At 43.2% G+C, this 27392-nt stretch overlaps 1 protein-coding gene across 2 annotated transcripts; it reads right to left on the reverse strand.

The window, feature by feature from the left end:
- Positions 1-2445: 2445 nt before the first annotated feature.
- On the reverse strand, positions 2446-24304 carry ARHGEF16 (Rho guanine nucleotide exchange factor 16). 2 transcript variants are annotated; one of them, XM_070956002.1, is made up of 15 exons: positions 24014-24304; positions 20415-20968; positions 20032-20083; positions 19057-19220; positions 16673-16729; positions 16022-16182; positions 15385-15537; positions 15121-15250; positions 13031-13105; positions 11843-11935; positions 11123-11280; positions 8947-9120; positions 7028-7101; positions 4016-4117; positions 2446-3090 (listed from the first exon to the last, which is right to left on the reverse strand). In XM_070956002.1, the coding sequence occupies exons 2-15, from the start codon at positions 20949-20951 to the stop codon at positions 2951-2953; spliced, it is 2070 nt and encodes a 689-aa protein (XP_070812103.1). In that variant the 5' UTR covers positions 20952-20968; positions 24014-24304; the 3' UTR covers positions 2446-2950. The 2 variants fall into 2 exon arrangements, with proteins under 2 accessions (XP_070812103.1, XP_070812104.1); XM_070956003.1 differs by lacking the exon at positions 24014-24304 and adding an exon at positions 22461-22550.
- Positions 24305-27392: the final 3088 nt, after the last annotated feature.

A 27392-nucleotide genomic window follows, 5' to 3' on the forward strand; every position in this document is an offset into this window, starting at 1 on the left:
AATGGCTCAGCTGGTCCAATGCCTAATTGCTGTATTTTTTTTTCCCTTGCAGGTTTGACGAAACGATAGATATTTGCTCCAGAGAGAAGGTTACAAGGACGCTAATAAAATTCAGAATTTAGCCAACTTTTAGCTCACATTTGTGGTTTGGAGGGGGGGGAAAACCACAACGTGAACGTCGCATGCTTTTTTTAAGAAGGGCAAGATTTTGGTGCCACTGAGATTTGTTTGAAAATTCAGGCTGTTCTAAATCGCCTGAATTGTTGCTATCAGACTCCCGTTTCCCCGGGGGGGAAAAAAAAAAGATTTAGGAGGGTGGGTAGGGGGGGATATTTCCCCCCCAAATGCAGGGGCTGAAAAAGAGAGAGAGATATCCAAAAAACACACCTCAAGAAAGAAGAGGCTAAAAGGGGACTTCAGCACAGCCTGATTAGCACAAGCAGCTGATTGTCGCCTAATCATCAGCTGTTTCAGGCTGCAGGAATTGCCATTGCCGCCTCCATGGGCCCCATTTTCGGCCTCCCCACGCCACATTTTCCGCCCGTTCTGGGCGGCGGGTATTGGAATGGGCAGAAAATGGGGCACGCAGAGGCTGAAAATGGGGCCTGCGGAGGCGGCAATGGCAATCCCTGCAGCCTGAAACAGCTGATGATTAGGAGGCGACAATCAGCTGCTTGTGCTAATCAGGCTGTGCTGAAGCTGACACTGAAACAGGCTGTTTGCTGTTTGCTGCAAGGAGGCAAATTGCTGGGAGGCAGAGGCCAAAGGGTGGGGGCCGGCCGATGGGTGGGGCTACATTTGGTGTATAAGACGCACCCAAATTTTCACCCTCTTTTGGGGGGGAAAAGTGTGTCTTATACTCCGAAAAATACGGTAATCTTTTTTGACAACTTTGTGCACAATTGCAAGACTCAGTTCAAGGATTTCTGGAGAGAAAAATTGGTTACTTTGGAACAAACATTTCAGGCAATTTTTGAGGGCGTGCAATGCCTGGTGTTATTTTTATTGTTTTTTGCAGATCGAGTGCAGAATGAACACAATTTCTCCCCCTTTTGTGTTTATCTCTCTCTCCGCAAACAACTCATTGTATAAAAGGGTTAAGTATATACTGCCTTGTATCCAAAAAGAATTATGATTTTGTTATGTTGCTGTCATATTTATGTTCGAAACTGAAGCTAAGTGAATTTTGAGGTTCCTTTTTTTTTAATAAAATTAATTAAAAAAATTAATTAAATTAAAATTCCAGGGGAATATTTGCAGTTGATTCATCCCTGATATTGCTGCCAATTATTTTTTACCTTATATCTGTGCGTCCGCAGATTACTAGAAAAATCTGGAGAGAGTGATGATGATGATGATGATGATGATTATAAAGTTAACAGGCAAAAGATTTAGGAAGTAACAGAAAATAAGCAAAATGCTTTTGAGTTCTGAATTTTGGCAGTGAGGACCTGTTTGAAAAATTGGAAAGTTTACTGATAAAAAGGAAGTTTTGCCAATAAAAGAAAAAAAAAACTCAGTGTAAAACCAAACTACCTTGCTAATTTTTTTAAAAAAATCTGCCGGAACAAATCCGAACTGAGCAACCTTGTCTGCTTCTAACAATCACTTTTTGCTATGTTTCGTTCAGAAATCCTTGGTTAAAAATCTTTAAAATTTATCAGTAACTTTGAATAGTCACTAAACGAATGGTTGAAAATCTAGGATGATCTGTAATCAGCCCTTTTATAACAGGGTCCTGTATTCTCTTTGTACCAATTTTCTTTATAGGTTATACCGAATAACAGAGTCGGAAGGGACCTTGGGAGATCTTCTAGTCCAACCCCAATTTTCTCTCAGGAATTCCATTGTTTGAGAATTCTGGGAGACCCTCAAATACCCTAAATCCAGTGGTGGGATTCAGCCGGTTCGGAACGGTTTGGGGGAACAGGTTGTTAAATTGATGGCTGGCCCCACCCCTCCCTGCCCCATCCAGGAGTCCCCACGCACCCCATTTTGGCTCCCAGGTAAGTGCAGGGAGGCCTACTAGGCCCAAAATGGGGCACGGGGGAGTGGTGCGTCCCCTCCTCGCGGCCCGTTTTTGCTCCCAGGTGGGAGCAGGAGGCCGAGTGCTGCCTGTCATACCCCTGGCCACGCCCACCATGGCCACGCCCACCCATCCAGTCATTAGGGCAGAGAACCGGTTGTTAAATTATTTGAATCCCACCACTGCCCAAGTCACAAACACCCCAGAAATATTATTTGTGCGTTCCCTTCGAAAAGGGAGACCTTTCGTTCTGCAATCTTCACCAAAAGTCATTGCTCGAGCGGGTAATGCGAATTAAGAGTCGTACCACGTGGAAAAAAACCCCCACAAATCCCCCTCCCCCTTGTTTTATTCGAGGAATATTTAGGAAAAATAACAACACAACTCACACCCAACGGTGTGAGTAGAAAGGAGAAGAGAAATCAAGTCACAGAGAGTTGTATAACTTTGGAGTCATTGAACGGTTTACGGCTGAAAGGAAAAGGAGAATTATGTACAAGATTAAACACCGGGGACCTTAGAACGGAGGCCGTTCTGGGAATATTAATTAAAGGAACCCCTGAGGAATTATTGAGGGGGGGGGGGAAAGGGAGCAGATGAAAACATCACGAGTCGTAAAAATCCATCGTAAAAATTACTCTGTTTCCTGGTTTTTTTAAAAAGAAAAATCTATAAAAAGGGCAGGATTCAATCCAACGGCTGGCAGTTGCCGACCTCTTTGCAGCTTTTCCAATCCAGCTGGATTTTAGGCAGTGGATTTTGCTACGATCCGATTTATTTAAAAAAGAAAAGACCAGCGTCTCTGTTCGAGCCAGGAGGAACGGATACGGTGCAGTATCCAGATTTGCAACTCCCTGGCCTTTAAAAAGTACCTTCCGGTGGCTCTGGCATCCGAGTGGGTTGAGACGGGACCCACTCCCGTCGTCACACGTCGGTCTCGATGCGCAACCGTTCCAGGCGCTGCACGTTGCGTTCGACGGCGTTGCGGTTGGTGATTTCCTGGGCGCAGGCTTGAGGGAACCAGCCCTTCTCTCCGTCTCGCAGACGCTCCCCCAAATACCAGCCTGGAAGAAGATGGAGAAGGGATTAAGAGGTCATCCAAAGGTGCTTTAAAAAAAAAAAAAGAGGCAACTGGATTTTCTTGTTTTTCTTTGAAGAGGTTTCGCATCTCATCCCAGAAGCTTCTTCAACTCTTTTGTTTTTTCTTTGAAGACGTTTTGCTTCTCATCCAAGAAGCTTCTTCGGCTCTTTTGTTTTTCTTTGAAGACGTTTTGCTCCTCATCCCAGAAGCTTCTTCAATTCTTTTGTTTTTCTTTGAAGAAGTTTTGCTTCTCATCCAAGAAGCTTCTTCGGCTCTTTTGTTTTTCTTTGAAGACGTTTTGCTCCTCATCCCAGAAGCTTCTTCAACTCTTTTGTTTTTCTTTGAAGGAGTTTTGCTTCTCATCCAAAAAGCTTCTTCAACTCTGAGCTCTGAGCTGAAGAAGCTCCTGCGATGAGAAGCGAAACTTCTTCAAAGAAAAACAAGAAAGTCCAGTTGCGTCTTTAAAAAAAACACCTTTAGGACAACCATGATGTGGATGATGGAGAATCTCCATAGATGATCAACAGGTTAAAAAAAAAAAAAATTGAATTTTTGCTGAAGGATGTGACTCCCAGTTTAGCAAGCCATTTAAATCATGGTTTGGAGGGGGCGAAGGCTATAACGTGCCAAGCTACGATCCTCTAATCTAGTTTTTCTCAACCTTGGCAAGCCTTAGAAGTGTGGACTTCAACTCCCAGAATTCCTCAGCCAGTAGGCATGGTGGGACTTGTCCACGCATGCTTGCTAGGGAATTCTGGGGGTTGATGCAATTCAATCCTCTTTTAAAGGTGAATTTTAGAACAGGAAGTCAGCCTTCATTGCATAATGGATGAAAATATTATTCTGGGTTAAAAAAAAGAATGAATGAATTTTTCCTGCACAATTGGGGTCTTTTTATAGCCACTCACCCACTTCCTGATTCAGGATAAGGACGACGTCGGACTGCTGGAGTGAAATCTCATCCGCCTGCTTGGCCAGATAGGCTCTGGTGATCTCTACCTGTTGGAGTGCTGGACGGAAAGAGAGAAAAGACACTTAAAAGCGCGGCCTAATGCTGGACAATTTAATAATATTTTTTTTAAAAAAAATGTATGCCAAAGACTCTGAAAGGAACAGCTCGTTTTTTAAAAAGAAGACTTACTGATGGAAGACACGTTCCTAGCATTAAATCAAGATTTGGAATATAGAATAAGAGTTGGAAGGGACCTTGGAGATCTTCTAGTCCAACCCCCTGCTCAAGCAGGAGACCCTGTACCGTTTCAATCAATCAATCAATCAATCAATCAATCAATCAATCAATCAATCAATCAGAATAGAGCCAGAAGGGACCTTAGAGGTCTTCTAGTCTAACCCCGTGCTCGAGCAGGAGACCATTTCAGACAAGTAGCTGTCCAGTCTCTTCTTAAAAACCTCCAGTGATGAAGACACCTACAACTTCTGGTGGCAAGCAGTTCCACTGGTTAATTGTCCTTCCCGTTAGGAAGTTTCTCCTTAATTCCAGGTTGCTTCTCTCCTTGATGAGTTTCCATCCGTTGCTTCTTGTCTTGCTTTCAGGGGCTTCTAAGTATAAGTGGACCCCCTCTTCTTTGGGGCAGCCCCTTAGATATTGCCCTCAGAAGTTGTCGGTGCTAAGGAGAAACTTCCTAACAGTGAGTGCAATCAATCAATGGAACAGCCTGCCACCAGAAGTTGTAGGTGCTCCATCACTGGAGGCTGTTAAGAAGAAACTGGACAGCCATCTGTCTGAGGGTCTCCTGTATCAGCAGGGAGCTGGACTAGAAGACTTCCAAGGCCCCTTCCAGCTCTATTCTGATCCTGAAAAGCATCAGCATAGATAGATAGATAGATAGATAGATAGATAGATAGATAGATAGATAGATAGATAGATAGATAGATATAGACAATAGACAGAGAGAGACAGAGAGACAGAGATGATAGATAGATATAGACGATAGACAGAGAGACAGAGAGAGATGATAGATAGATAGATAGATAGATAGATATAGACAATAGAGAGAGATGATAGATAGATAGATAGATAGATAGATAGATAGATAGATAGATGATAGATAGATAGATAGATAGGCAGGCAGACAGAAAGACAGAAAGACAGAAATATTAAAAGAGACATATACACAGAAAGATAAATAAAAAGCTAGATAGATAGATTAGATAGATAGATAGATAGATAGATAGATGATAGATAGATAGATAGATAGATATAGACAATAGAGAGAGATGATAGATAGATAGATAGATAGATAGATAGATAGATAGATAGATAGATAAATGTGGGTTCTACTTACCTTTACTACCAGTGCGCAATGGGAACACATACACAGAAGCTTCTGCACATGCGCAGATCACCGATGATGACATTGTGGTGGGTGGGCGGAGCTTCCCGCCGGTTTTACTACCGGTTCTATAGAACCGGACCGAACTGGGGGCAACCTACCACTGATATAGAGAGATAGAGAGATAGAGATAGATAGATAAATAGATAGATGATTGATAGATAGTAGAGATAGTAGATATAGTTGATTGATGATAGATATATCAGATAGATAGATATAGATATATTAGAGAGAGAGATTAGATAGATGATAGATAGTAGATAATAGATAATATAGTAGAGAGAGATAGAAGATAGAAGATAGATATTAGATGATAGATGACAGAGATAGATAGAGATAGAGATAGACAGATAGATGTTAGATGATATAGATATATTAGAGAGAGATAGATGAGATAGAGAGATATATTAGAGATAGAGATAGATAGATTAGATAGAGATCAGATAAAATAGATAGATGATAGATAGTAGATAGATAGTAGAGACAGTAGATATAGTTGATAGATGATAGATAGATATATCAGATAGATAGAGATATATAGATATATTAGAGAGAGATTAGATGATAGATAGTAGATAATAGATATAGTAGAGAGAGATAGTAGAAGATAGATATTAGTTGATAGATGATAGAGATAGATATATTAGAGATAGAGATAGATAGATGTTAGATGATAGATGATATAGATATATTAGAGATAGATGATAGATATAGATATATTAGAGATAGATGTTAGATGATAGATATTAAAGATAGAGATAGATATATTAGAGACAGAGATAGAGAGATGTTAGATGATAGATAGATGATAGATAGATAAATAGATAGAATTTAAATGTGATGAGTGCCCAGTAGAAGGAGCATGGAGCCTGTTTTTCTACGATGGAGGCCGCTCTCTCTCTCACACACACACACATTCCTCTGTTTAAATCCTGAGAACAAAAGGTCAGGAACATTTTCTGAACGTCCCAGAACAACACAATCCTTCTCACATTCCCATTTCGTCCCGCAGGGAACGGATCCCTGGGGCCCGGAAGTCTCTCTCTCTCTCTTGCACACGTGCCGATTTTTTTTTATTTATTCTTTTGCAAACACGAAATTCTTCAGAGCAGCTTTCCAAATTCTTTTGCTCCCTTCTAATTTTGGACAGAGTGGTTGGTCGAGCGATGAAAAGAGACCCAAACAGCTGCAGTTGAACATCTGGAGCCCTTTTCAGAGTAAATTTCCTGATCCTTAAAAAAAAAAGGATCTTAGCATCACCAGAGACGGGGAAATTGTGTTACACTCGGCGCCAGAAATGACTGCAAATGTGCAAGTTTTGGCTCTCGGGAGTCCGTAAGCCACCATTGATGGTTTGTTCGGCTTTGTTCGGTTTTCCCCAAGCTGTGGTTTTAATACAGTGCAACGGGTGAGGCCAGATGTAGGTGAAAAGTGCATAATGGCTCAGAACACACAGATTAGGAAGAGAAAAAAAAACATTGCATTTTATTTTGCAAATGGATCATTTTCTTTTTCCCTGCTGGACACCGTAAGACTAAAATTTGGGATTTTTTTTTTGTTTCTTACCTCCTTTCTCTGCTGTGCTGGTTTCTTTTTCTTCTCGGTGCATTAAGGCGCTGATCCATCGGGCCCTGTCGCTTCTGCACGGAGCGAAAAGTGGGTTTTTGTGAGCGGGTCCGAATTAAAATTAAACCCTAAATTTCACGACGTTCTCCAATTTGGATCCCAGATTTGGGAGGGAAAAAAATCTGGAAGATTTCCCTCTCTTCCCCCCCCCCGCCCCCCCAATTCAGAATAACGTCTACCATTAAGGCAGTGTCTCAAATCGACACTTCGAAGTTCAACTTCCTCATCTGCTCTGGGATCTCTTAGTGGTCTCCTATCCATGTACAAAACCAGGCTTAGCTTTCCCGAAATACGAGCCGCCCAATCCAGTGGTGGGATTCAGATAATTTAACAACCGGTTCTCTGCCCTAATGACCAGCTGGGTAGGCGTGGCTGGGTGGTCATGTGACTGGATGGGCGTGGCTACCTCGACATCACTCACGTCGAGGGGCACTTCAACTTCTCCAGCCTCTCCTCGCCATGCCCGGCCCCGCCTTGCCCCTCCTCTCCCAGCCCCTCCTTGTCACACCCAGCTACTCGCCCCGCCGGGAGAGCAGCCGGCTGGACGGGCGAGCAGGTGGGCAGTGAGGCGAGCAGGGGCTGAGACGAGAGGGGCGAGGCGAGGCGGGGCGGGACGAGACAAGCTATTCAGCCGGTTCGCCGAACTGCACAAAACATTAGCTACTGGTTCTATTGAACCTGTGCGAACCGGCTGAATCCCACTATTGGCCCTGTCTCTCCGTAAAATATCAAAACGAAAAACCCGAGCCAATCTCGGTTTAACGGACTGATCCTTGGTAACCCAGGGCCCCAAATAATCGAGGTTTAAGGTGTGAAGCGCTGAGAAGGAAGGAAGGGTTTTTGGGTTCTGTGCCTCTCCGTTGGTGACTCTGGCGGGGAGCACAATGGATCGATGGAACCTCCCTATTCCAGAGAAGTCAAATTTGGAAGTGCAGTTATTAAAAGGAGGCAATGGAAGGTCTGTGACTCTTCCTAAGCCCAAAGTAACAGAATAACAGGGTTGGAAGGGACTTTGGAGGTCTTCTAATCCAACCCCCTGCTCAAACAGGAGAACTGATGTCATTTTAGACAAATAGTTGTCCAATCTCTTTTTGCAAACGTCTGGAAGCAAATTAATCAATCAATCAATCCATCAATCAGAATAGAGCTGGAAGGGACCTTGGGAGGTCTTCTAGTCCAACCCTCTGCCATCCCACTGATTAATTGTTCTAACTGGGTGGGGAAATAGGGTCCCCCAATTTCTCAAGGCTATCAAATGGGATTTTAAGGAAATTAAAGGGCCCAACGAGTGAAAAACTTAAAAATCTTCCAATTTCACAACTCTGAATTCCTAAACAAACCACGGCTAGGGACATGGTGCCCCCAGTATCCTGGAGACTACAGTGCCCATATTTCATTTGCTATCTGTTCATGATGAGTTCGATCCTAGATAGAGGCAGATATTTCCCTTTCTGGGCACAATGAGAATATATCTGCCGAACAAAACTCCTCATTGGAGACAGGAAAGGCATCTGGCCAGGAAACACTCAGCTCCATTTAGTTGCCCCGATTCCACCCCACAAGAGATTACAGGGTCATTAAAAAAAAATCTGTTCACGATGAGTAACCCATCTCAACTTCCTCTTTGGGTCCGTTTCCCAAGTGACCTGATTCGAACTCAAGGCCTCCCTCTCGTTCTTGAAAGAGGGGAATGTTTCGGGCTTCCGATGAGACACCCCCTCATCCCTGCCGTGGGAAAAAGACACGTTCCCCCTTGGCACTGCAAGAGAGGGGGAAAGAGGCAGTTTCGGCTAACAGGCGGAGAACTGTTTCAGCACCGGTCAGTTGTCGACTCTTTTCTCGCTCGGAATAATACTCACCGGGATTCTGCAGCCAGGACGACTTCCTCCGGCTTGCCTTCGCTGTCCTTTCGCAAAGTGAGACGGAAGAGGTGACCGCCGCGTCCGAGGCTGGTCGGACTGTCCGGGGTTTCAATTTTCTCGACCGAGAGATGTTCCAACATGGAGTAGGTGAGGACGGCGTAGCTCTCCTCACTTGACCCAGAAGAGGAAATAAAAAATAATAAAATTAAAAAAGGGAAAGGAGTTGAATGACGGACGCGATAAAAGGATTGTAAAACCGAAGCTTTTTTCTAAGAGGGAAGAGGGGGATTCTGGGAGTTTTTCCACGCAGGGCATTCTGGGAAATGAAGTCCACGCAGGGCTGAGGGGAGAAAGAACAACAGACGAGTGTGCAAACAAGCAGAAAAATATTGATTCGAGTTTCCCTCCAACTTTTGCAAGCTCGCAAGCCAGCATCGTAGACAAAGCAATGTTTGTTGCCGTCCCATAGACCAAATTATTTAAGGAATTCGGTGTTCTCGTATGACACAATCCTTTTCTTATCTCTGGTCTGGCATATTTAAAATGTTTTAAGCCCAAAACCGCCTTCAACTTCCTGCTCTAAAGTCTCAGGACAGAACGGACGGTCATCCTAAATCCAGCAAGAGGATTAAAAACGCAGTAAAAATGTATATATTTGGATTTTTTTTTTTAAAAGTACATTTCCCAGGGACAGGAAATAAGTGGCGGATTTTTTTTAAAACAGAGTTTTGCATTTTGAAAAAGATGGCAAAAATCAACCCTTTGAAAACAATACTGCTTGGAAAGGGGTTATATATAAACCTCCAATTTTACGCGGGAGAAAACCCGAATAACCAGAGACCTACATACAAACACCCGCGAAAACCTCAGAATATATCTATATCTATATCTGTTTTTCTTCTAGCCAGGTTTTCCCTACGTAGCCAAGGTTTTTTTGTAGCTCCAGCTCAGTAGAATCACATCATCAGTTAGAGCTTGCTAGGTGTTAGAAAGGAAAAAAGCCCAGAACCGAGTAGATGTGATTCTACTGAGCTGGAGCTACAAAAAAACCTTGGCTACGTAGGGAAAACCTGGCTAGAAGAAAAACACACATAAACCCTACGAAGAAGTAAGAAAATTGATATCTATATCTATATCTATATCTATATATGTGTATATATCTATATCTATGTGTGTATATATCTATATATATCTATATCTATATCATCTATATCTATATCTATATCTATATCTATATCTATATCTATATCTATATCTATATCTATATCTATCTATCTATCTATCTATCTATCTATCTATCTATCTATCTATCTATCTATCTATCTGTCTATATCTATATCTATATCTATATCTATATCTATATCTATATCTATATCTATATAAAATTAGTGGCCAAAATTGTGGAAACCTTTTGGGAAAAGTGTATTTTCTAAAACCAGTTAATAACACCACTTTTTTTTTTTTTTGAGTAGTACCATAAAATTCTATTTCAACAGAAAGATAATTTAATCAAGAATGTCATGCCATAACTTTTAGGAAGGAATTGCTATTAGAAGAGCAGTTACAGTATAAAGAAGACAAGTGAAACACGTAGAAAAAAAACGAGATACACAAACATAATTTAATAAAATTTAAATTCAACAAATATCTAAAATAAATTCGACCGATAAATACAGGTAGTCCTCGAGTTACGCCCAACATTTCTGTCGCTAAGCGAGACAGTTAACTGAGTTTTGCCCCGTTTTACGGCCTACTTTGTTACGGTTGCTAAGTGAAGCCCTGCGGTTGTTAAGTTACTAACACCGTCGTTGAGTGAATCTGGCTTTTGCCCATTGGACTTTGCTTGTTAGAAGGTCGCAAAAGGAGACACTGTGACCGTCATAAGTATGAGTCGGTTGCCAAGAGCCTGAATTTTGGGGGGGCTGCAATGGTCGTAAGCGTGAAAAAACGGTCATAAGTAACTTTTTTTCAGTGTCGTCGCTTCGGACGGTCACTAAACGAATTGCTGTAAGCCGAGGACTAACTGGAAATAAATTTGCTTAGTTTTTTTGTGGTTTTCTTTCTTTTTTTTTTACCATTAACTTACCACAAATTTAGAAAATATTAATAGATTAATGATCAATGGATGCGCAGGGAGAAATACAAATAAAATCAAGGATTTCGTTGCGTTCACCTTTTTTTCTTGGTGATGATCAGGACGTCGTTGAAGACAAAGAGGTAACAGATTCCTCGCCCGGATCCCTTCCGGAAGATCCCGCCGTCTTCGGTTGGAGGGAGGGAGACCTCGCCCCTTTTCAAAAGCCAGCGGGACGTTGAGATCAATGGGAAGTTCTGAAAGAGGCAGAAGGTTGAGAACCGTAGAGCTCAGAAGTGGACACCTAAAATGGTCCACAGAGACCATAAAACATAGAATCAGCTGGAAGGGACCTCGGAGGTCTTCTAGTCCAACCCCCTTCTCAAGCAAGAGATCCTTTACCATTGCAGACAAATAGCTGTCTCATCTCTTCTTAAAAACCTCCAGTGATGGAGCACCCACAGTTTATGGTGGCAAGGAGTTCCACTGGTTAACTGTTCTTACTGTTAGGAAATTGCTCCTTAATTCTAGGTTGCTTCTCTCCTTGATGAGTTTCCATCCCTCATTTCTTGTCCTGCCTTCAGGTGCTTTGGAGATTAAATGGACCCCCTCTTCTTTGGGGCAGCCCCTCAAATATCGGAAGGATGCTATCTTGCATGCCTTTGAGGCCCCCTCCCACTGCCTCCCCTACATTTCGAACTCATTCCCTCCTCCCTCATTTTTTCTTCTTTTTTGGGCTGTGAGTGAGGTTTGGGAAGCGAGCCAAGCTGCAGCCACGGATATTTTCCTTCGAAGAACCTCTGAGGTGGGAGATCTCACCTTGACTTTGCCAAAATCCAGCTGGTTCTGCAAGCTGCACATCTGTTCGGTCCTTTCCATGGTGTGAGCTCCCTCGTTGCACTTCTTCACGAGCTGGAGAGACAAACAAAAGCACCGAAGGATGGATGGAAAGGACTTGCTCGAACTCGAGCCCCAGACCAAAGGAGGAGCTTAAAAATGGCCCAGAACCTCTGAGAAAAAGGGGCAGAAACCACATCTCATCCAATCCAATGGAACGATTGCAAGATGCGGGAAGTCCTCCTTTTACGACGGTTCGTTTACCGACCATTCAAAAAGTTAATGTGTGAATCGATGAATGCAGGAAGTCCTTGCCTTACGACAGTTCATTTAGTGACCATTCAAAGTTACGAAGGCACCGAAAAAAGGGACTTTTTTTTCACACTTACGACCGTCACAGCGTTCCCTGTGGTCCCGTGAACAAAATTCAGTGACTGACTCGTATTTATGACAATCACACCGTCCCTGGGTGTGTGTGTGTGTGTGTCACACAATCCCCTTTTGCGACCATCTGACGGCAAAGTCGACAGGGAAGACCAATCCGCTTAACGACCGTGTGACTAATTTAAGAACTGCAGTTGATTCGCTGAACAACCGTGTCGAGGAAGGTCGGATAAAATAAGGGGCGGAGCTCACTTCACAAGAGTCTCACTTAGCGGACTCAATTGTGGTCGTAAATCAAGGACTTCCTGTATTTTGAAGACTGCCTTTCAAAGAGGAAGGCCACATGGCTGAGAATAAGAACTATATAAATATAAAAACTATATAAATATAAATAAATTTATATATGTATATATAAATACATATATATATGTAGGTCTTTGGTTATTTGGGTTTTCTCCCGCGTAAAATTGGAAGTGTCTTGGCAACGTTTCAATGAAGTCTCATTCGTCATCTTCAGGCTGGTGTTTTCGGCTTCGTGCTTCTAGGAGCAATGTGTGATTGTGCTTCTAGGAGCAATGCGTTAAAAGGAAGAAACAGCTGCGATCACACATTGCTCCTAGAAGCACGAAGCCGAAAACACCAGCCTGAAGATGACGAATGAGACTTCGTCGAAACGTCGACTGGTTTTTTTTCCCCCTCTCCCTTCTTTCCCCCCCCCCCAAAAAGCCAATTTATCCCCAAAGAAAGCCATTTCTTACTTTTCTGCAGATGTTGGGAGAAACTTACTTTGCTGATGGCCTTCAAAGCTTGGGTCGTCGCTCGGTACGCAGCTGTGTTCACCGGGGTTTTTTGGCAAACCGTCTGAAACGGGGGGGAAAAAAAAAGAGGGCTCATCCAATGTCCTCCCAGATGTTCGCAATGCCTATTTTATTCCAAAATGTTTTCAAGGGCATCGGGAAAAGCTGGATTCCGCTGGAAAAGGGAATCCTGGGAAAGGTAGTTTATGAAGTTCCAGAAAACCACAAACTCCCCAATTGTGGATTAAGATATTGGGAGGAGGGGGCAGAGGGAGGGGGTTGTCCCAAATTTAAGGAAGAGAGCCAAGGGGGAAAGAAGTTCACAGGGAAACAGGGTCTGAATTAGATATCCGGGGGACTTCCAGGTTTGTGCAAATCGCACCGCTGCTTGGATGCCCGTAAGGTGTTCTTTTTTTCCTGGTTTTTAGCCGTTAAGTTTGTTATATTTTATTTTTTAAAAAAATTATGTAGCCGCCCGTTCAGCAAAAACCAGGGACTCCGAGCGGCGTCCAACGAAGTTAAAAGACAATAAGGCATCGTAACAATGGCTAGGATTAAGAATGGCCTTGCGTTATTAAAAGATTTAGAAAAGGCAAAACGGGCAGCTAAAATAGATGGGTGAATAATAATAATAGAGCTATGTACTGCCAAAGTTTTTTCCCCCTTTCCTTCCTTTCCTCCCTCATTCCCTTCTTCTGTTTCCCTTCTTTGCTCTGATCTTCCTTCCTTCCTTCCTTTCCTCCCTTTCTCTTCTTCTATTTCCCTTCTTTGCTCTGATCTTCCTTCACTCCCTCATTCCCTTCTTCCATTTCCCTTCTTTGCTCTGATCTTCCTTCCTTTCTTTCCTCCCTCATTCCTTTCTTCTATTTCCCTTCTTTGCTCTGATCTTCCTTCCTTCCTTCCTTTCCTCCCTCATTCCCTTCTTCCATTTCCCTTCTTTGCTCTGATCTTCCTTCCTTCCTTTCCTCCCTCATTCCCTTCTTCTATTTCCCTTCTTTGCTCTGATCTTCCTTCCTTCCTTTCCTCCCTCATTCCCTTCTTCCATTTCCCTTCTTTGCTCTGATCTTCCTTCCTTCCTTTCCTCCCTCATTCCCTTCTTCTATTTCCCTTCTTTGATCTTCCTTCCTTCCTTCCTTTCCTCCCTTTCTCTTCTTCTATTTCCCTTCTTTGCTCTGATCTTCCTTCCTTTCTTTCCTCCCTCATTCCTTTCTTCTATTTCCCTTCTTTGCTTTGATCTTCCTTCCTTCCTTCCTTTCCTCCCTTTCTCTTCTTCTATTTCCCTTCTTTGCTCTGATCTTCCTTCCTTCCTTCCTTTCTTCCCTTTCTCTTCTTCTATTTCCCTTCCTTGCTCTGATCTTCCTTCCCTCCCTCATTCCCTTCTTCCATTTCCCTTCTTTGCTCTGATCTTCCTTCCTTCCTTCCCTCCATTTCCCTTCTTTGCTCTGATCTTCCTTCCTTCCTCCCTCCCTCCCTCATTCCCTTCTATTTTCCTTCTTTGCTCTGATCTTTCTTTCTTCCTTCCTTCCTTCCCTCCCCTCCTCATTCCCTTCTATTTTCCTTCTTTGCTCTGATCTTCCTTCCTTCCTTCCCTCCCTCCCTCCCTCCCTGTTTTTCTACTTAGATTACTCTGCTAATCTGCTAACCATAATAGTATATATTATATTATGTATTATGATATTAAATGTGCATGTATTATGTATGTAATATATAATAGGCATTATATTACATATTATGCATTATAAACATATTAAATAATGTGTTAACTGTACCCTTAAGTATTACTCTACTAAAACTATGCAACCAAGGAATTAAATTTCTGCTCCAGACCGGGGGTGGGGGGTGGGGTGGGGGTGGACTAAATGACTACCAGGATCCCTTTCTTAAGTTTCTATGAAATGCTTACAAATTATATATTCAGAACAGTGGCAGGATCTTAACTGTTTTCTATGGAGTGAAAGTGACGGATGAGCCAAGCAAAATGTGAGTCACGGCTGCAGGAGCAGGAACCGTTCCTCACTGAGGACTAGCGGCACAGCTCGTTCCCGAGGTTCGGAAAGGGGAGCCCCTGGTTTTACTCACATCCATGAGGAGAGGCAGGCGGGTCACCCTCTGCATGGGGAGGATGAGGAAGGAAATCAAGGGCAGGCTGCCGCATTCCGGCTTCTGTTCAATCTGCTTTAACGACTCCTTAAAGGCCACGTTGGAAGTTCTAAAAAGAGAATTAGAAAAAAGGAGCTCCGGACAAGCCTTCTCACACACCACAGGACCCTCCTTTATTTTCAATCGATTGATCACTCCATCAGAATAGATCAAAGGGTCGAAGGGGTCTCAAGCTTAACTCACAAGAGTTTCTGAAGGGTCCTTTGCTGGTAGACCTCGTTGGAGCAGTAGATGATGTAGGGGTGGAAGTGTCCGGAGGCGTGCGCTTCCACCACGTCGCTGATGTCCGAAATTACCGCGTGCTCGTGGTGCCTCTTCTCCAAGTCCTCGAAAAAGCTAGATAGACCCCCCCCACGAAAAAAACCCATCTTGTGAGAAACTCACAACCATCCACCCTACAATGAAATTCCTAGCAGGAATATCGGGCACCTATTCTCACATGTGGTGGAAGTGCCCAAAAGCAAAAATAATAATAATAATAATAAAATGGACGAAAATTCATACGTGGTTAGAAAAAAAATGTTAATACAGCATATAGATTATAAGACGGAACGATTTCTGTCAGGTATAATACCAGAAAAATACGATAAAGGGAAAGTATATTTGATATTACATGTTTTGAGACGGTGCAGAAATGGACAGACTAACATGAAGATAAAAGAATAGGAAGACACGGAATACTATCGAACATGGGAGTTGTTTGATACATGGTTGGATAAGAGAGGTCAAAATAAGAATTTAAAAGAAGTATTACAACGACTGCTCTACCACGTAAACTTGGGTTCCCATGCTTCTTCCAACCCTGTCCTCTAAAACTGACCTCTTGCTGACCGCCAAGATGTCCCCCACGTTGGAGAAGAGGTGATGATGGTCCATTTGGGTCATGGTCTCCTTTAACCTGGCCGATTTCAGAAAATGCTCTACCAGGATGGTCAGGCTATGGAGGTAGGAGTACTCGGAGGTGATGATCTCAAAGATGGCCTGGGGGAGATGGAGAGATGATGGGAGAGATGATGGAGAGGAGGGGGAAGATGGACAGAATGAGGACTTCTTGGCTCTTCGTTGAGGTCCGTTGGGAGAAAGAAGCCAGCTTGCAAAGCCGACGCGAGAACCAGCAATTGTGGTGGTCTTAGAATGAAGCAATCATATCGTTAAATTGGAGTTAAGGAGAAGCTGTGTTGGAAGGAACCCAACATTGTTTCTCAACCTTGGCAACTTTAAGATGGGTGGACTTCAACTCCTAAAATTCCCCAGGCTGGCTCCCTATCTTTCTGTAGCTCTCCCACTCCCAAATTTGGCCCTTGTAGGGTTCTCCTGGTGACCACCAGATGTCCAAGGTCCTTTCCGTCCCTTCTTTTGAACATTGAATTGGGTTGAAGACCATGAAAGACCATAGGAGATGCTTCGGTGTTCTCAAGAAGACCTCCCTGTTTCCCGAGGAGATGGGTGCTCCATCCGCACCTTCGCTCACCTCTTGCCTCTTACGTTCTTCTGGTGATATCTGGTCCAAGATGCCGGTTTCCCGAACCTGCAGAAGACAAAATTCAAGAAATGTTCTCCTGATATCCAAATTCCTTGTTCTTTTTCATCAGACCAACAACAAAAAAAAAAAGAAGTGATGAGATGGGCTTTCAGAAGGACCACCCATGCTGTGGAAGTTCAGTCTGTTTTTTTTTCTCCTATCGGGACCCACCAAGAAGTTCTAGTAGAACTTCTAGAGGCCTTCAACTGCTCTGTTCTGCTCCAGATGTGCACGTTTCAATTCTTAGCTCTGGGGAGGTGAAGACTTCACATCTGGAAAGGTGAAGTCCTCACCCGTGTAGGGGACAAGTTCACACACTAGTCCATCAACTTAAGTTTCTTTGAAGCCTCGAGACGATTCATACCATTTGTCCCACATTATATAATATTCTGTTTCCTCTTATTTCTTGTATCTCCTTTTAAGGTTCTATTTTTCTATTTTATTCCATTCCGATGTTCTGCTTTTCTCGCCAATTATCTCAACCAAACTGAAACTAATATCCTTCTATTCCACCTAAAAAGAGCCTCGATAGCACAGTGGTCTAAGCACCCTGTTATTAAGACCAGCTGTCTGCAATTACTGCTGGTTCGAATCTCACCAGGCTCAAGGTTGACTCAGCCTTCCATCCTTTCAAAGGTAGGTGAAATGAGGACCCAGTTTGTGGGGGCAATAAGCTGACTTTGTATAAAAATATACAAAAGTATGAAGGCTATTGCTTAATGCACTGTAAGCCGCCCTGAGTCTCCGGAGAAGGGCGGCATATAAATCAAATTAAAAAAAAAAAAAAATTAGAGAGGAGGGGAGTTGGAAGGAAAGTTTTGGGTTGTTTTACAAAAAAAAAAAAAAAAAAGAGGAATATTTTATTCCATGAGAAATTGGACAAACGGAATGAGAAACCATGAAACAGGGAGCGGCTTCTGATGGGGCTGCATCGCCTGTGTCTAAATCAGAGGCAGTCACGTCCGTACCTGTGTGTGTATGTGTGTGTGTGTTTAATTACACAGCCACACACATCCGGGAATTTCCAAGCTTCGTCTTTTTTATTGCAACACTGGGACAAAATGCAAAAGTCGCATTTCCTTCTGGCTGATTCAGGCAATGGGTCAACAGGCGAAGTTTCCCTTGCGATGCCACCCGTTTTCCTTTCCCTTCTTTGGAAAGGCGGGTTGGTGGCTTAAGAGAAATCTGCGGTGTGATTGTTTGTTTGTGTGTGAGTGACTGAGTGTATTCCCTCTGCATTTCAGCTGCACTTTGTACTTTTGCTTTACTCCAAAGACGGGCCGGATATTTGCTGAGTCGATATTTTAAACATATAAAGAACGGTTTGGCTGGAATTGGATCTGTCTAAATTTCTCTGATTTAGTGAGTTTAGAATTTAGTAAATTTGGAATGGAGGGAATTTGGAATTTGGAGAATTTGGAATTTAGAGAGTTTAGAGCTTAGCATTTAGAGAATTTAGAACTTTAGAGAGTTCAGAGTTTAGTGACTTTAGAATGTAGAGAATTCAGAATTTAGAGTATTTAGAATTTGGAGAATTTGGAATTTAGAGAATTTAGAATTTAGAGAGTTTGAAATTTAGAGAATTTAGAATTTAGAGAGTTTGGAATTTAGTGAATTTAGAATTTAGAGTATTTAGAACTTTAGAGAGTGCAGAGTATAGTGACTTTAGAATGTAGAGAATTCAAAGAATTCAGAATTTAGAGTATTTAGAATTTGGAGAATTTGGAATTTAGAGAATTTAGACTTTAGTATTTAGAGAATTTAGAACTTAGAGAATTTAGAATTTAGTGAATTTAGAATTTAGAGAGTTTGGAATTTAGTGAATTTAGAATTTAGAAAATTTAGAATGTACAGAATTTAGAGTATTTAGAATTTAGAGAGTTTAGAATTTAGTAAAGTCAGAATTTAGAGTGTTTAGAATTTGGAGAATTTGGAATTTAGAGAATTTAGAGTTTAGTATTGAGAGAATTTAGAGAATTCAGAATTTAGAGAATTTAGAATTTAGAGCATTTAGAATTTAGAGAATTCAGAATTTAGGATTTAGCGAATTTAGAATTTAGAGAATTCGGAATTTAGAGATGTTGGAATTTAGAGCATTTAGAATTCAGAGCACTTACAATGTAAATAATTTAGAATTTGGAGAATTTAGACTTTAGAGAAGGGGCATCCTTGGGGTTGAATGGGAGAGAAAAGCCAGGAAAGCTGGAAAGGCAATTTACGACCTCAATGGACTTCTCCTACCTCGATCCGGGCAGCATCCGTACCCCGACAGAGTAAAGAAAAACCAGGAACGTGGGTTTCCCTGACCACGCCTTCCCCTCGCCCTTCCTTACCTCAGGCTGTTGGCTCCAGGTGGCGTGAGCGGGACGGTAGCTTTTCACCACGATGGCGGTAGGTCGTTCTTCGGGAATGGCGTCCAGGTCGAGGAGATCGTCGTCCGACTCGTGGTTGATGGAGTTGAGGCCTTTTTCTCGGATCTCTTGGTACAGTCGGGGATCTGGCGGTGGACAGGTGAGAGAGCCGGATCAAAGGGGCGCTCTGAAGTATTTGGGGGTAGGGGGGGGTAACAGTCTCAGTTTTGGGGGTCAAGAATATCAGATGGATCAGAGCACCAACCACAAACCCCCCCGGGGCCAAATCTCGGTCTAAATAACAGAATAACAAGAGGTGAAAGGGACCTTCCACCATTCCAGGTCTTCCCATCTCTTCTGGAATATATAATCTCTTATATATATTTATATTGAACAGAATAGAATAGGATAGAATAGGATAGAATAGAATAGAATAGAATAGAATAGAATAGAATAGAATAGAATAGAATAGAATAGAATAGAATAGAATAGAATAGAATGGGGAGTAGAGTAGAGTAGAATAGAATAACAGAGTTGGAAGGGACCTCGGAGGTCATCTAATCCAACCCCCTGATCGAGCAGGAAACCCTAAAGGAACAGTTATAAGTCAAGGACTGGCTGCACTGGAATTTCTCGCTTTCACCACCGTCCACATCCTCATCGCTCTCTGGCTCCAAATAAAATTGATTTTAAGGGAGGGAGGGAGGGAGGGAGGGAGGGAGGAAGGAAGGAAGGAAGGAAGGAAGGAAGGAAGATCAGAGAGAAGAAGAAGAAGAAGAGAAAAAATTGGAATGAAGTCCAAAGGAAAGACAGAGAATAGAAAAAGAAAGAAGGAAAGAAGGTAGGCCAGAGGAAAGGAGAAAAGGAAGGAAGGAAGGAAGGAAGGAAGGAAGGAAGGAAGGAAGGAAGGAAGGAAGGAAGGAAGGAAGGAAGGGTCAAGATCGGCACGGGACTCACCATCTTTGAACGAACCGCCATGATGCTGCAGACGCTTGCGCCCCAAAGTCCGCTGTGGAGAAGAAGAGGGTCCCCCCCATCAGTGGAGTCTGCTTTCCCGCGAGGCCAGATTCACCCCCCCCCCACAACCCCACACGGTTATTAAGTAAATCTTAAGTAAATTTTGATCACATGGGGATGGTGCGACGGACCTAAGTGTGGGAGACGGTCATAAGTCCCTGTTTTCAGTGCCGTTGCGACTTTGAACGGTCCCTAAATGAACTGTGCAGTTGGAGGTCAAGCTTGGGAGATGCCTTCAGGAATTGCTTTTGAGGTGGGCCTTTGAGGGGGAACTGATGTGGATGGATAAGCCAAATTTGGGGTGGGTGGGTCTTTTCGCCTACCTTGTTCCTCGCGGGAACCCGGCCGGTGGGGGGCTTGGCATTTTCCAAAATGGGCATGAGACCTCCAACGGCTGTGGGCGCCTCAGGTTCTCCGCCGTTCCTCACGCCCTTCATGGCCGCCCGGTAGGACATGCTACGCAGGTTGCGTTTCAACGTCCCCTCGCTGGCGTCAAATTCGTCCTCCGGTTCGTCGTCCAGAGAGAGGCTGGGAGCCGACAAGCGCTTGGGGTCGCAACGGACCCCCTCTCTGCCCCACACTGCCCCATCGGAGAAGCTCTGATGCCGGATGGGGAGCTTGGACTTGGGATCTTCGGCTAAGCTCTTGGGGATGAGTTGTTGGGTGCCCACCTTGAGGGCGGCTGGACTCTCGGTGCTCAGGACAATCCGGCGCGGGTTGGAGACCGGAGTCGAGGGCTCCTCCAAGGAGGTCACGGAGGGGCATTTCTCGCGTGGAGACACGCCGTTGTTGCTGAGGGGTTGAGGGTCCAGGAGAAGACCTTTGTCCCCCAGAAGGCCGGTTGAATGCCGTTGGGCCATCTTGAGTCAGAAGCACCCTAGGAGGAGGCCAAAAAAGAGTGGTAAACTGTGGTTTAGCCAATAACCACGACGAAGTGGGGCCGGTTTAGGGTATCAAAGACAACGCAGACATGGGGAAAGAGGCTCGGGGTAGTCCTCAGCTTACGGCCACAAGGGAGCCCAAGATTTCTCGGTTACTAAGTGAGACGGTTGTAAAGCAAATGTTGCCCTGTTCTACAATCTTTCTGGCTACAGAATCACGGCAATTGTTAAGTTAGGTTGTTCAGCGAATCTGGATTCCGCATTGGACTTCATTGGTTGCAAGGTCGCAATAGATAGATAGATAGATAGATAGATAGATAGATAGATAGATAGATAGATGAGAGAGAGAGGGGAAGAAATGATAGATAGATAGATAGATAGATAGATAGATAGATAGATAGATAGATAGATAGATAGATAGATGATAAATATATAGATAGATTAGATAGATTATAGATATAGATAGATGATAGATGATTAAATGATAAATATATAGATGATTACATAGATAATAGATAAATATCGATATAGATGATTAGATAGATAATATAGATATAGACGATTAGATATAGATAGTTGAATTTAGATATAGATGATAGATGATTAGATAGATGATAAATATATATAGATGATTAGATAATAGATATAGATAGATGATAGATGATTAGATGATAAATATAGATATAGACTATTAGATATAGATAGATGAATTTAGCTAGATATAGATAGATGATAGATTATTAGATAGATGATAGATGATTAGATAGATGATACAGATAGACGATTAGATATAGATAGATGAATTTAGGTAGATATAGATAGATAGATGATAGATGATTAGATAGATATAGATAGATACATAGATAGATAATAGATAAATATAAACGATACATGATACATGATAGATAATAAATTATACAATAAAATAGAACTTTATTATAGAATAAAAAATTTATTTATCTATTATCTATCTATATCGATAGATAATAGATAAAGATAGAGGATAGATGATACATGATATAGATATATAGATGGTAGATGAGACAGATGAGAGAGAGAGAGAGAAATATACATATACATGTATATATACCAGTGATGGGATTCAGCCAGTTCGCATCACTTCGGGAGAACCGGTTGTTAACTTTCTGAGCAGTTTGGTGAACTGGTTGTTGGAAGAAATCATTAGGGCAGAGAACCGGTTGTTAAATCATTTGAATCCCACCACTGATATACACATACATATAAATAAAGGTTTATGGCATCAAAGAAAGCACAGACTTTGGAAAGAGACTACAGGATACAAAAAGCAGATCAGCGTTCAGAAACTGGCATTGAAAAAAAGGACAATTTGGGGCAAGATTTCCAGACCGGATCTTGAAAGTTGGACCTGGGGACAGGAGGAGGGAGAGGAGGAGGAGGAGGAGGTGCAAAAGCTGACTTTTCTTGGCACCAGCGTGCACGCTCGCCTTCGCACACCCACACACGAACCCAGAAGCGAGTTCGACCGGTCCTGCCACTTTTCCAAAGGTCACTTGTAAGCAAACGCCAGCTCCGATCCAGAAGCTGCTCTCTCTTCCCTTCCGGCCACGTCCCCCGAAAAAGTTCATTTCGCAGAATAAGAGTGAAAAATCTACCTAAGTCACTTTTTTATTTTAGTAGCGTTGCAACTTTGGTCACTAAATGAATGGTTGTAAGGCGAGAACCACCTGTATGCATGAGAGAGAGAGAGAGAGAGAGAGAGAGAGAGAGAGAGAGAGAGAGAGAGAGAGAGAGAGAGAGAGTATACACACACACACAAGCCAACTTTGGCGCTAATAAAAACAATGATTAATAAGCGGATCAGTGAAGCAGCCAACTTTAAAGCTACTAAGAACTAGACACAACACGATGTCCAAAACTGAAGGCATTTAAGCAGCCGAAAGCTGTCTCCAGGAAAGAGAGATTTAAATAATAATTAAAAAAACAAAACAAAACTGAAGGATTTTAAGGAGGAGAAAGTTTTTCCTAGGGCTGGAAAAAGATTGCGAAGGATTTTCATGTTCTCTGTGTGTGTTTGTGTGTGTGTGTGTGTGTGTGTGAGAGAGAGAGAGAGAGAGAAAGAGAGAGAGAGACAGAGACAGAGAAAGAAAGACACAGAGAGAGAAAGAAAGAGAAAGAGAGAAAGTGAAAGACAGAAAGAGAAACAACGAAAGACAGAGAGAGACAGAGAGAGAGAAAGAGAAAGAAAAAGAGAGAAAGAGAAAGACAGAAAGAGAGAGAGAGAAACAGAGAAAGACAGAGAGACAGAGAAAGTGAAAGACAGAAAGACAGACAGAGAGAAAGAGAGAGAGAGAGAAAAAGAGAGAAAGAGAAAGACAGAAAGAGAGAGAAGCAGAGAAAGACAGAGACAGAGAAAGAAAGAGAGAGAAAGAGAGAGAGAAAGAGAGGGACAGAAAGACAGAGACAGAGACAGAGAAAGAAAGAGAAAGAGAAACAAAGAGAAAGACAGAAAGACACATACGGAAACAGAGAAAGACAGAGAGAGAAAGAAAAAGAGAAAAAGAGAAAGAAAGAAAAAGAGACAGAGAGAAAGAGAAAGACAGAGAGAGACAGAGAAAGAAAGAGAAAGAGAGAGAGAAACAGAGAAAGACAGAGAGAGAGGGGGGAGAGAGAGAGAGGGAGGGAGGGAGATGGAGAAATAATGGAGTTTGTTGAAGTTTGGCGTCAAATTATGCAAAAACTATCAGGGAAAGGAGAGAAAACCGGCTCTAGAGTAGAAACAAATTGGAAAAGAGAGTTTCCTAAACTGGCGGCCTGTGGGAAGACTACAACCTCCACAATCCCCAGCTAACCACAATTCCCATCATCCACAATTCCACACAGTTTGTCCCACCCGAAGGGAAGAAGCCGTTTCGAGAAAGCCCGTGAGGTTCACCACCCCCCGATACTTTCTCGCTCAAACCTCGCCCCGTTTGCAAAATAATAATAATAATAATAATAATAATAATAATAATAATAATAATAATAATAATAATAATAATCTGATTTTTATGCATATTTACCATTCAAACTCGGCACCTCGGTGCTTTCATCCCTGGAAGGCAGAACATTGGACGGTGAGTGGCAGGAGAAAGCTGATTTTCTGAAGGATGCCCAGTCATTTCACAGCTGGGGTGGTCTCCCCAAAAAATAAAATAAAATAAAAAGTCATTTAAGCAGGAGAAAATCGAGGCCATTCAACCAAAAAAGAAGAACCCAAGCAGACATGGAGGAATTAAAACCAGCGCAGGCCAAGCAAGGCAACAAACCAGCATCTCGTCGCAGATTTTGCAGGGTGCGCCTGGGTGTGTAACCACCCCAACATTGTTTACAAGAGATTAATCTGGCATCGGCTGAACTTTTTTTTGGAAACCGTTTGGCTGGCTTGAGAGGCGAGGCCCAGCTGCAAAAAAAAAACCAGCTCTCGTAAGGCGTCCACCGAGTCAATTTAGGGACGGCGAATCTTGCTGCACACACAACAGTTGTGTGTGCAATTGCACAACAGTTGTGCAATTGTGATGGTTGTTCAGGCACCATCCTGAACTTTCGGAGGTTGGAAGCGGAGCCCGAGGGAGGGTGGAGAAGCCGCACAATTTTGCACCCATGTAGTCGGCATTCCCAGCTGTTTAAAAACGAGTTTCTCCAACTTGGAAGGTTGGGGTTTGATTTCCAACTCCCAGAATCCCCCCCCAGCCAGCCAGCCAGTTTGGAATTAGAATCATAATAGAATAACAGAGTTGGAAGGGACCTTGTTAGGTCATCTAGTCCAACCCCCGCCTGCTCAAGCAGGAAACCCATATATACCATTTCTGACAGACAGCTGGTCAGTCTCTTCTTGAAAGCTTCCAGGGATGAATTCTGGGAGTTGAAAGTCCATCCCGTCTTCATCCGGCCCAAGTTGGAGAAACGCCGAGTTAAACGACGAAGGGATTATTTGCAGTGGCACCATTAATTCCTTGTCCACTCTCTGTGCAAAATAATTTAAAATATTCATTTTCTACTCTATAAGTACGGCCAGTAGCTGGACGCTAATTGGAAAGAGAGAGACCGGGATTCTTGCCAACTGCAGATCCAGATAGCTTCCTTGCTAAGCAACATAATCCTGGTTTGATGTCCTGGTTTGCTAGGATAATTTTCAACTTCCGGATCGAAGTTATCTCCTGGTGGCCTGTTTTTTTTTAAATTATTATTAAACATAAAAATTCAATGTCTATATAAACCGTGTGTTGTCCGAGTACAGTTGTTTTTGAAAAATAGTAATAATATTCATAACATTAATAATAATCACAAATAATAATATTTGCTTATCCATTTTAGTAACTCTTCAATGTAGTTAATCATTTCCTTATGCTCTTAAGTTTCTAACTTCCGTTTCTGCTCGTTAGCCGTTGATAAAACAAATCCCAGGTTAAAAAGTATTCAGTTTCTTCCATCTCCTTAATTTTGAATGTTAGTCTATCCATTTCTGCACATTCTAATATTTTTTTTTTTTAAAAAAACATTTTCATCTATCGGGATCTCTTCGTTTTTCCATTGTTGTGCAAAACACAATTCTAGCTGCCGTCACCACATTAAAATTAATTAATGTGGTGACTGCAAAAATTAATTAAAATTAATGTGTAAAATTAAATATGTATTCCCTTTTTTGTACTGCTCTGGTAGAACACCCTACAAAAATATTTCTGGCTTTAGATCTATGTGTTGTTTTACTTATTTTTTTCCCAACTATGTGTATATTTTTGTCCAATATAAAAAAAGAACATCGCTTAGGGGGAGGGGGGCGAAAGCCCTACTAAGCAGGTATATACAAAAGTATGAAGGCTATTGCTTAACGCATTGTAAGCCGCCCTGAGTCTCCGGAGAAGGGCGGCATATAAATCGAACCAATAAATACAATAAATAAATAAATAAATAAATATTTATTCTTTTGGCCTTTGGGCACCTCCACCACATGTGACAGTATGAACCCGGTATCCGATTACATTTCCAACACTTAGCAGACATATCCTTAAACATCTCTGCCAATCTTGCTGGTGGAAAATGCCATCTATAAAACATTATTATAGAGATTTTTCTTCGCAGGCAGCGGACGCCGTTAGTTTATCATTCCCGTCCCACAATTTCTGCCACTGATTCCCATCAAACCGATTAAGGGCAAGGGGCCAGCTCTGCCTGGCGCGAACCGAAACGGATGAGCATTCGCACCGGGGGGGGGGGGGGCAAAACTCAGAGAGGAGATGGTTGTGCGAATGGAACAACTTTGCCTGGAACAAGGTTGGGCCAAGGGTGTTGTAGGGACACAAATGCTGCAAGAGGAAGGGCCGCAGTTTGTATTGGGTTGACTCCACCCGCATTCCTTCCGACGTTTTCGAGGGACACCGATTTGATGTGGGGACCGGATGGGCAGGTTGGGACACAGCAGAGGCTAACCCGGGTTAGGGACACCCCCTCTCCCCTCCACCCGCCTGAAGACGGCTGCCTTGGGCATGCAAATCTTGCTTCCCGTTTCCTCAAAAAGGCTTCCTTCTTCCCCCTCTGGGAAGGGCTTCCGTTTTTCTGCCTCGTTTTCAGGCAGTGGGGAGAATAAACAGAATAACAAGTGTTGGAAGGGACCTTGGAGGTCATCTAGCCCAACCCCCTACTCAAGCAGGACATCCTAGTAGACCATTTCAGGCGAATCTCCAATCTCTTCTTGAAAGGCTCCAGTGTTGGGAGCAACAATGTGCCGCTATCAATCTAGCAATCGGAATAGAGCTGGGAAGGGACCTCGGAGGTCATCTAGTCCAACCTCCTGCTGAAGCAGGAGACCCCAGACCATTTCAGACCAATGGTTGTCCAATCTCTTCTTAAAAGCCTCCAGTGTTGGGAGCACCCACAACTTCTGGTGGCAAGGAGTTCCATTGAGAAATTTTTCGCAATTTCTCTCCAGGCCAAACCAAGGAGACCCCTTCTCCTCTCCAAGACAGGGAAATCCTCCCAAGTCTTCTCCTGGGACGGAATTGGGGGGGGGGGGAGGTGCCCCAAAGAGCTCGGAGCCCCTCCCCCATTCCCTTAGGGAGGGGAGGGGGGGCTGCCAAGCGAAGCTAATGGAGACCTCTCCGCGGGTCGCGCCCTCTCCAAGTGGCCGGAGGGGTCTCCAAAACTTGCGCGCGCCCCCTCCCCAGGCGCAAACTTTCCTCCTCCTCCTCCCCCTCCATCCTAAACCCCCGCTTGGGAACCTCCGGCAAGAGAGAGGGGAGGGGCAGAGGAAGGAGTCCCCCCTCCCCCCAAATCAACATCTGGAGACCCCCCCCCCACCCAGCTGCCTTCCAGCGCGCCTCCCCCACCCGTGCGCCCCTCTCCAAACGCGCCCGGCTGCTCACCTGCCTCTCCTTGGGCGAGCGCGCAAGGGAGCCCCGGAAT

The sequence above is a fragment of the Pituophis catenifer genome, unplaced genomic scaffold (assembly GCF_029215685.1).
Source record: "Pituophis catenifer annectens isolate HBS135680 unplaced genomic scaffold, rPitCat1.0.hap2 SCAF_18, whole genome shotgun sequence".
In the NCBI taxonomy this organism is placed as follows: domain Eukaryota; kingdom Metazoa; phylum Chordata; class Lepidosauria; order Squamata; family Colubridae; genus Pituophis; species Pituophis catenifer.

Bases quoted from the DNA above. Each gene is read 5' to 3' on its own strand.
- ARHGEF16 (XM_070956002.1), bottom strand. From the start codon at position 20,951: ATGGCCCAACGGCATTCAACCGGCCTTCTGGGGGACAAAGGTCTTCTC. The intron at 15,538-16,021 runs GTCAGTTTTAGA...GGGTCTATCTAG, and splicing joins ATCTTGGCGGTCAGCAAGAG to CTTTTTCGAGGACTTGGAGA. The intron at 7,102-8,946 runs GTGAGTATTATT...CGCTCCGTGCAG, and splicing joins GTCCTGGCTGCAGAATCCCG to AAGCGACAGGGCCCGATGGA.